Source organism: Leptonychotes weddellii, chromosome 5 (genome assembly GCF_054177405.1).
Source record: "Leptonychotes weddellii isolate Sample4059 chromosome 5, ASM5417740v2, whole genome shotgun sequence".
Lineage (NCBI taxonomy): Eukaryota > Metazoa > Chordata > Mammalia > Carnivora > Phocidae > Leptonychotes > Leptonychotes weddellii.
In genome coordinates this window covers 47,299,525-47,309,008 of record NC_138373.1, presented here as the reverse complement: position 1 = coordinate 47,309,008, position 9,484 = coordinate 47,299,525, and the positions used below count along the sequence as shown (strand labels likewise).

At 51.9% G+C, this 9,484-nt stretch overlaps 1 protein-coding gene across 15 annotated transcripts in view; it reads left to right on the top strand.

The window, feature by feature from the left end:
• Window positions 1–9,484, top strand: part of FRMD4A (FERM domain containing 4A) — a 330,684-nt gene that overhangs the window by 259,845 nt on the left and 61,355 nt on the right. For all 15 annotated transcript variants that reach the window (XR_014145475.1, XM_081820621.1, XM_081820619.1 and 12 more), the window contains one exon: window positions 5,002–5,078. Coding sequence is in view for 14 of the 15 variants with exons in the window: in XM_081820621.1 (XP_081676747.1) it covers window positions 5,002–5,078 (77 nt within the window). In the remaining variant the exon portion in view is untranslated. The remainder of the gene's footprint in view (window positions 1–5,001; window positions 5,079–9,484) is intronic.

The window sequence follows — 9,484 nt, the reverse complement described above, 5'->3', positions numbered from 1 at the left end:
TTCCCCCCCCCCCCCCCCCGCCGCCCGCCCCCAGTAGAAACAGGAAGTTACTCAGAGGTCATTAAGAAGCTTGGTGACTCAGCCTCAGGGACAGGAGGAAGACAGGCTCCCTGAAGTCCTGCTCAAGAGTTGGAGCCATTAAAGCAAGCTTCCTGTCAGGCCTTTATGTCCGCATCATTTCGAGAGCTTGTCCACCACCCCACGTGCTGTTCCGGCACTCCGTAAACACTTGGCCCTGCCGTGCCTTCTCCCACCCAGAAGGAACAGGGCTTGGGGGGAGGGCAGGTGTGGGCAGTGGACATTAGCTGTTTTCTGCCCTGACCTTCAGCGATACACAGGATGTGGGAATCCAGCAGACTAGCTAATAGGATCCAGTACCCAGGTCTGCTCAGTAAGTGTTTATAGTGGACCCTGTTGCACTCAGGGCTCAAAAGCGGTATTTCTTAGCCATTCTTGTTTGCTCTCCGTGGATAAACTTCTCCCATCTCCCTGTTTTCTACATTAGAAAGGAGAGGTGGAGAGCCCGTGATCACTTGGAAATCACATCTGGTACCAGCTGTGGTCCCCACGAGGGTGATAGACACTGTCTCAGTGAAACCACCCCTGGACAGTTTCTCTAAGTTTTTGTTTTCAGGGCAGGCTCAAATTATTAAAGGCTGTTCTTACTCCTGGTTCTTGTTGTTAGTCCTTGATGAACCTCTGCAATGTACCGGGGCTTCGCTGTATAGGAAACCAGAGAAATCAGGTCTCTATACGAGGAGAAGGAAGCAGTACTTGTGATCATGTGCAGCAAAACAGGAAAGAAAAGCCACCGTATAGGACTAAAAAGATTTGGTTTTATACTTCCTCCTTACAGTCACATTGCTGCTCATTTGTAAAAATAATTCCACTCATAAAGTTACCCAGCCATTAGTGAGTCAGAGCTGTTCCCACTAATTAGGGGGCCCATGTGGAAAGAAGCATAGAGTAATGGGCCAGGTGCCCTTGACTCCTGCTTCTGGTTCCTTCACTGACTTGCTGTGTGGCCTTAGGCAGTGCCCCTTAATCTCTCTGGGCCTCACTTTCCCCAGGAAGAAAATTTCCCACTCGTTCTTCTTGGGAGGATGCTGAAAGATCAAAGAAGTGATGTTTGCAGAGCTTTAAAGATGCCCAGGTGCATTAGAAAGGCCTTGATTTAATAGGTATTAATTAATAAATCCTTTGATTATTGATAAACAGTATGTTAGCTTTTAATTAGCTCCATGGGCCTCAGTGGTCACAGAGGTCATGCAAAATCATAAAGGAATTAGCTGAGCCATAATGATTGTGTGTGTGTCATGTGTCTTTATGTGGATTCACAAAGCACATCGATGGCTTTAACTGGTAGCTGGGTTAGGACAGCTGCAGCAAGCCAGGAAGGCTCTCTGAAATGACACAGATGATCTGGGGCCGCCTCCAAAACCAGCACATCAGAGCCCAGTAGACCCTGTTTACAAAGAGGAGGCGAGGTCGAACATCTGTTTGCTTGCTGCTTGTACTCTGTCAGCTTCAGAGTGGAGGGTTTAGCAGGCTGGACCTCTGAGTTGTGGGGCACAGGGGCCTGGGGACAGAAGAGCCTAGCCCTCCAGGAAGGGACAGTGCATTTACAGCAAGGGGTGAAGGCCCTAGTGGCCAACAGCTGCCTGGATGCACAGGGAGGTCAGGGGACGTGGAAGATGTTTAGCTGCCATCGTACCCTGGCCCCTAGCCCTTCCCATTCCCCCCTGCATGAGGCGAAAAGGATCAGGCTAGTGTTTCCACACGAGCACCTCCTCTTCCGTTCCTGGAGCCCCGTTAATGCCCCAATGCATTCTGTCCAAAAACACCTGTCCATTCATTCACCTCGCTCCCACCCTCCCTTCCCAGTGTTTGATTTGCAAACAGACTCCCTGCTTAGAACAGACCTGAAGGAAAGCTCCTGCTCTGCCCCTTGTTAGAAAATGTCCACAAGCATATAGCATCCCAGAGAGATGCCAGGAGCCAGGCCACCAGGGTCCATGCCGGGAGCAGGACCACAGCTGAGCCCGGAATTATTTTTACAAATGAGCAGCAATGTGACCATAAGGAGGAAGTATAAAACCATATCTTTTTAGTCCTATACGGTGGCTTTTCTTTCCTGTTTTGCTGCACATGATCACAAGTACTGCTGCTTATGTTGGGGCCCATTGGCAGAGTGGGCAGGGGTGAGGCTCTCCACAGCACCAGCAGCTGGGGAGGCTCGGCTTGCCTCCTGCTTTACAAGGAGAGGGAGAGAGGAGGTGCCAGGGCACCAAGCCCTCTGAGCATGGGCTCTGGGTTTCTCCTCCCGCTGGGAGGGGGCGTCACACCAAAAGCCCAGGTTTGTCTTCTTTCCTCATGACCGGGAGGAGAAAGCCCCTGGAAGTCCCCCCATCAGATTCCAAGAAGGCCCCTTACCCTAAGTGCTGCCCTGCGCAGGACCGAGTCTGGGGCCCCAGCACCAGCCAGGACCAGAGACTGGGACCAGCAACACAACTTGCGGGGCCGCTTGATCAAAACTTAGTGGGCTGGAGACAGCCAAACATCAAACCAAGCACTGGGCTCTTCGGAGCACATATCCTCACACACACACATGAAGCCAGTTATGGCCAAGATGGGTGCGGCGCAGGGGCCGAGGGTGCCCCTGAGGGAACAGCCCCCTGCCCTCCACCCCATTTTTCAGAGAGGAACAGGAGGGGGGCAGGGGAGTAATTCTGTACACTTCAGTCCAGGATTTCCAGCATGCGAATAATCAAATTTTATTTTTCTTAAACCCTGATGTCAGCTCTTGAGTTCGGAAATTTAAGGAAAACATTATTTTGGTAATTCTCTGTTATTTGCCAAGATTTGGGAGAAGGGAGAACAGTTAGGAATCCCATTAAGCTGAAGTTCACGGAGCACTTACTTTGTGCTGACACCGTGTGGAGGATCTGTTGCTTCTACTTTGGAGGGGCATTATTGTCATTTTATAGATGGGGAAACTGAGGCTCGAGGAGTACAGTCACTTGCCTAAGGTCAAACAACTTGGATGTCGGGGACCCTGTATTCACACCGATGCAGTCAGACTCCCCGGCGTGTGTGCCTGGCCATTGGGTCCTGTATACTTACTACCTCCCGTTTAGGAGGTCAGTGTCTGGGGTCTGTTAGTTCTGGCGTTTTTGTGTCTGTGGCTACGTTCAGGTGTCTATATGTCTATAAATATATGTCTATAAATATCTAACAACAGGGGAGAGGGTTGGTCAGAGAGGAACTTAAGGTATTTCATTGAAGGATTGAGCTTAGCAGAGCATCCGACGGGAGCGTGAAACTCAGATCTGTGACTTGAGTAATGGGCTCTACTCAGGGGGCATTTCATCCATGACCTCACACAAAGCTGTCTGAGCCAAGGTAGGGCTTTGGGTCACTTGCTTGCCTTGAAATGTCTCTCTCTCCCCCACTTGGAACCAACGCTAAAGGAAAAAGAGAAGTACAGTTTTCCTTGGGCTTCAGGGCAAAATGGTCTTTGAACTGTGGACCAAAGAGTCATAGGAGTAGATGTCCTCCTCCCTATTATGCAGACAAAATAATTGTAACATTGGGCAGAGCAGGTCGTGAAAAGAATGCAGCCATTCTTGAAAGAGATTTTCTTCCAGCCCAGTTTGACAAAGGGGTGGAGTCCTTTGGCCAAGCCCTGACTAGCTGGCGTGTCTGGGTCTGGAAGGGCAGGGTTGATGGGGCACAGGGAAATCGCTGTCACATCTTTTAAGGAGACAAAAACTGGGGTAGGTCAGGGAGTGTCAGGAGCCCCAGCTGAGAGGACTCTGGGGCTAGGAGGAGACCCTGAAAAACATATGCCTCAATGCAGTGCGCAGAGAACGGGAAGACCCCAGAGAGGCATCAGCCGCTCCCAGGATGAAGAGGAACGCAGGATTCCCATTTTACCCTACTTTGGGCAAAATCAACTCAAGTTCTAGGTGTCTAGAAGGGGCTGCAAAATGTATCAAATGTAAGCATAAATAATAGAAATACAGGCATGTGTGCATACAACTTTAACCTCTTTTGACATTTTCCAGAGGGTTCAGTAACTTTCTTCCGATGAAAGGGCCCCCCCTCCCCTGCCCGGAACGGCTGCCCTAATCACTCCCAGACCCTGCAGTCCGTTTCCTCGTTAACAGGCTCCCTCCTGCAAGGAGGGGTGCCCACCAGAGCCCGAGGGCATGCATGGGGCAGCGGCAGGAACTCGTCACCCCCCCTTCACAGAACTGCCTCATTTCTACCTCCCGCCTCTCTGATGGCAGCCAGCCCCTGGCGGCAGCATCCCGCCAGCCGGACTCTGGATTTGCTTTGTGCTGCAGAAAGAAGCCGGGGCTTGACAAGCTCATATTGTTATCTCGAGTTGCCTGCCCTGAAATAAGGTTCCAGCAGCCCCCGCCCTTCGCGGGGAAGCTTCCCGAGCCGGATCGCCAGGGCGAGTCCGAGCTCTCCCACATTAGTGGGCAGGAAGTGGAGTCCCGATGGGAGGCTGGGAATTTGACCGCCTTCCCATTTCAGCACTGGAGGGAGGAAGCTCAGTTGAGCGCTGCGCAGACGGCTCCCGCTTCCCTCCTAGAGCGGGCCCTGCTCCCCGCCCGGCAGCCCGCCCTCCTAGAGCCCCCGCTCGCCCCCTCTCTTTGGAGGGAAAAGTCCGCGGAGCTGGGAACCGTCTCGGTCTCGGATAATGCAACAAAGGCAAAGCGGAGGGGACCAACTTGAAAAGAACTTGTTTTGTTCCCGTTAAGAAACCTGCAGGAAAATCCACACCCACATTGGAGAGCGGCGTGCGTGTGTGTGTGTGTGTGTGTGTGTGTGTGTGTGTGTGTGTCTCCAGCAAGAGGCGGAGGGCGTGCAAACAACTGTGCAGTCTCTGCTTTGATAAGGAAGCGGCTAGCTGGAGAAGTTAGGCAGCAAAGACGACGAGAGCCCTGAGCCAACCACTCCTGAACGTAAACCGCATTGTTTTCTGTCCAGATATTCCAATGGAGACAGTTGGAAAACCTGTATTTCAGAGAGAAGAAGTTTTCCGTGGAAGTTCATGACCCCCGCAGGTAAGCTAGAAAAGTCCTTTCCTTCTGGGAGTGCGTGGCCCAGCCGGCATGTTAGTTATATGACTATTTTCGTGCTGTCGTTGTTCATTTTGGGGAGCGGGAGGAGGATAGTTGCCCGTGGGGAGCATACGCCAATCTGACGGTGAAGCTTTGTTTTCTACTAAATATGTTGATAGATGCGGAGGGTTCAAGCGTGCTTTGCATGTGCGTGCACGAGAGGAATTGGCAATTCCGTGATTCTCTCCTCTGGCTACATGTGTTCGGTGTTCGTGTGTGGTGTTGTCTTTGCATGCCGGGGCATTCGAGGGCAGATGGATGGCACCTGGTAACAAACACCACACTAGACTGGGTGGGTAGTGGTCCGAGTCCTTTCCGGGAGCTTGTGCTGGAGAAGTCTGAAGGATGGCTTGTCAGAGCTTCTGAGAATGTTTCAGGGAGGACAGTCGGCACCGAAAGGAATCTAGACCTAAAGCTGTTGTGTGAAGTTGTTTGATTCCAGGAGCTGTAATTTTTGGGTGTTGGTGTGGGTGGATGTCGAAAGCAAGAGAGTTCTTTTTCTCCCCATCTCACGTTGTGTCCCAGGGAGCACTAGTGTGAAAACCAGGGCTCTCTAAGTCACATGCCCAACAATAGGGTCCTGGTTTGGAATGCAGCAAGCCCTGCGTGGAAGGTTCTGGAAGGTTCTCAGGCAGCACATCCCGGCTGCTTTTCCTCTCTTTGTCTGCTGGCAGGTCCTGGACTTAGAGGCAGCTCAGAAACAGCAGCAAAACTCCCTGAAAACAGGCCTGACACCTAAGAATAAATTGCTCTCAGTGGGTCCAAAGTGGATTTACAAGAAAGTAGCCCTAGGAAGACAGTGAAAAGGTCAGACCCTATAGAGGAGCCAACGGGACAGTTAGGCACCGTTGATGCCCCAGCCCCCCTCACACATGGCCTCTGAGCAGCAAAACAAGCCTCTCTGCCTCCCAGGGAGCTCTCAGAGACCAGGACGCCGGCCCCCCCAGTCGGAGGGCTGAGCTTGGGCAGTGTCCCTGCTCCTGCCGCCCGTGATAACCCAGCAGGGGTGACAGGCCACTCTGCCCCGCCGTGTAATCTGCGTGAGACAGCCACTCCGCAGAAGCGAAGAGCTCAGCCCACGCCCCACAGCCCCCACACGACCAGCAGGTGGAGAACACTGTGGAGACCCAGTGTGCACAGTCAGATGAAGGCGGTGACGTTGGCGGAGTAATGACCTGGCCAGCGTTTCTCGGGGTCCTGCGGAGGGTCTCGGTCTGGAGACCCTGCCTCTGCAGAGCAGGAACCCATGTGTGCGGGGCCCGGTGAGGGAGAGCCAGATGCTGAGAATAATACTCCAGCCAAGCTTTTCCAGGTGAAGCGAACCAGACCAGTCTTAGAAGCGTGAGGGGAGGGAAAGCCTGTGTGTGAAAACTGAAATGCATGTTGCCACGGTGAGTCAGATGCAGAAAGGGGCTGCCTGACAGAATGAAAACTGGGGATTGGATCATCTAAGGGGCTGTGCCTCAGGCCCAGAAAGAGGTCCTGCTAGCTTCCTGTTCTACGTGGGGGGAAACTAAGGCACCCAAGAAACAAAGTCACCTGCTCTAGGTTATAAAAAGCTGGCAAGTGGTCCAGGAAGGATTTGAACCCAGGGAGCCTGACTGCATAGCTCACAGGCATCCCGCTACGCTCCACACAACACACCGGGGCCCGAGTGCCGGATGGTGTGGACCATAAATACTGAAGGTGGCCAGAAGCCAGGCTGGTTGGGACGGGTTCCTGAGAAGGAGGGATTCTGAGCTGAACCTCAAAGCATGACTAGGATTTCGAGCTGAAGGTCGGCCCTTGGGTGGGGAATGAAGACTTCATCAGGTGGGTGTCAGAAAGAAGAGGGAAGGGAGGTGCTAGAGGCAGGTGGAGCACAGAGTGTGATCACATCTCTCCGAGGAAAACAGCCCTCTACCAGCCTAGAGGCAGACAGGCGGAGAGGGGGCGGGGCGGGGAGGGAGGCCAGGGGGGTGTCTGCCCTGATGCTTTAAAGACACCTTTTCCGTGTGTGCACTGAGGCAAGCAAAGGGGATTGCTGCAGGTTAGCTCCCTGGCACAGTGCCTTTGCTCTGCCCCGAAACCTCTTCCCTTCCCACGGCCGCAGGGCGCTCCTTCCATTACCCGCCGCGCCCATAGCTGTTGCCCTGTTATTTGGAGCAGGGAAGACCAGTCTGGTTGACTCTACGTTGGGGTGGTCCCAGCCAGGAAAGGGGGTCAGAACCAAAGTGATGGGAGGGCAAGTGAGGAAGAGAATCATGTCCTGAAGAGGCCACCGGTGGGACACGGCGGGGACTGGGCATCAGCCCAGGCAGAGGGTGCCACGTGTCCTGGGTCGCCTGGTCCCGGGTGGGACCATAGAAGGTAACCTTGGATCTGTGTTCCTATACATGGACCCCCCAACTTGATAGCCACATGGGTTCTGTGGTTCTCCGGGCTTGGCAAATACTCCGTTTCTAAAGTTTAGGCAAAACAGAGAAGTCAGTGGGGTGGGAAGAGCCTGAAGGGAAAGATGCCGAGAAGAGATAAATGAATAATGGAGCAGGAGAAAACTCCCAGTGTCTGATGTGGTGTTCCTGCAGAACCTCCTAGACCTGGCCAACCTCCTGAACCCTTTCTCCCTCGCCTTCCTTACAAACACAAGCACCTGGCCCCTACCCACTCATGCTTTCACTCAGACACACGCCCAGTTACTTCTCCTTTCTAATTCAGCTTTTCTGGGAGAAAAGATTGCACGTATTCCCAGGAGCAGCCACGGGTGTAGAAGCCAACGTGGGAGTTCTGATCGGTTTCTTTTTACTTCTAGAGATCGGTGGGGTGCTCCTCCTAACTCTCTTGCTGGCTCCCTCCCCGTTATTTTCAACCGTGTTCTCTCCCATGAACTGACGTTTTCTCCTAACTTAACGAAGAATTACTGTGCCTAGAATCAGTAGCATTAACGAGCCACCAGATTTGAATTTCTCCCTAAAGGTGGGTCTGAAGAAGACCCTCTGTTCGGTCTTTAGCCCCCAAGGAAAACTGATGGGAACAGCTCTAGATTTTCTTCCAGGGAAAATGTGTCATTAAAAAAACAGTTATTCATGAGTCCTGATGACCCAAGTTTCTTCCAGATTAGGTATCTTAAACCTGAGAACACACTCTTCTCTCCTGATGTTCACATCAGATACCCTGGGCCCCACCCCAGTACCTTGCCGTGCACGCACGCGCACACACACTCAGACACACACACGCGTGTGCATGCAAACACATGTTCTCAGATTTCATTTGCAAAATCATCTGCCTAGCCTATGGAATACACTTCACGGAAAGCACGATCCTATCACTCTGTTTTTCCCCCCAACATCATCGATGTGGTGAATTATGTTGGAACCCACATTTCCCACTTTTCATTGATTTTCATTGATTGCCTCTGTGTACCCCAGATGGATATATGCCCTAGCTGCTCCGTAAATGTGTATGTGTCGGTGGGTACTGCGGAAGATTGGCTGCACTCCTTTCTGTCGTCCCTGTTTGGTTCCTTATACCCTGCCTGCCGGCTGACTAAATTTGAGATTGATAACCAACTCTTTCAAGGAACACTGAGTTAGAGCAGTGTGAGAAGTCCGGACTCCCTCGGGACATCCCACAGGCTGTGGCCTGTGCTGGTGATTAGAACAGAATTTACTTATCCTTCACCGTAGGCAGCATTGCCTGCTTAATAAAGGACATTGTCAAAGGCTTTTCCTGTTTCTGAAGTTTGTCTTGGCCCAGCGCCAGGAGCTGAAGCTCAGAAAGGACCGTCCGGTGACCTAGAATGACCCATCTTATCCCAGACGAGGCAGAGGCTTGGACAAATTCTGAACCCTAAGGAGCCAGTAAATAAAAAGAATAGCATTATTCATGATAGCCAAAATATGGAAACAACCTAAGTGTTCATGGAGGGATGAACAGATAAAGAAATGGTGATGTGTAAATGTACAATGGAGTATTATTCAGCCGTAAGAAAGAAGGCGGTCCTCACATTGGCAACAATGTGGATGAACATGGAGGACATTACGCTAAGTGAAATAAGCCAGATGCAGGGGTGGGGCCAGATGCAGGGGTGGGGGGAAGAAAAGAACTGCATGATCTCGTGAATATGTGGACTCTCAAAAGTCAAATATGTAGAAGCAGAAAGTAGAAAGGTGGTTACCTGGGCCAGGGAAGAGAGGAAATGGGGGGATGTTGGTCAGAGGTACAAAGTTGCAGTTACATAGAACAATAAGCCTCTGGATCTAAGGTACAGTGTGAGGGCGATGCTGTACTGAATAGTGGGAATGAACTAGGAGAGTAGATCTCAGGGGCTCTCATGACAGATATGTGAAGATACGATCTCTGTTCATTAG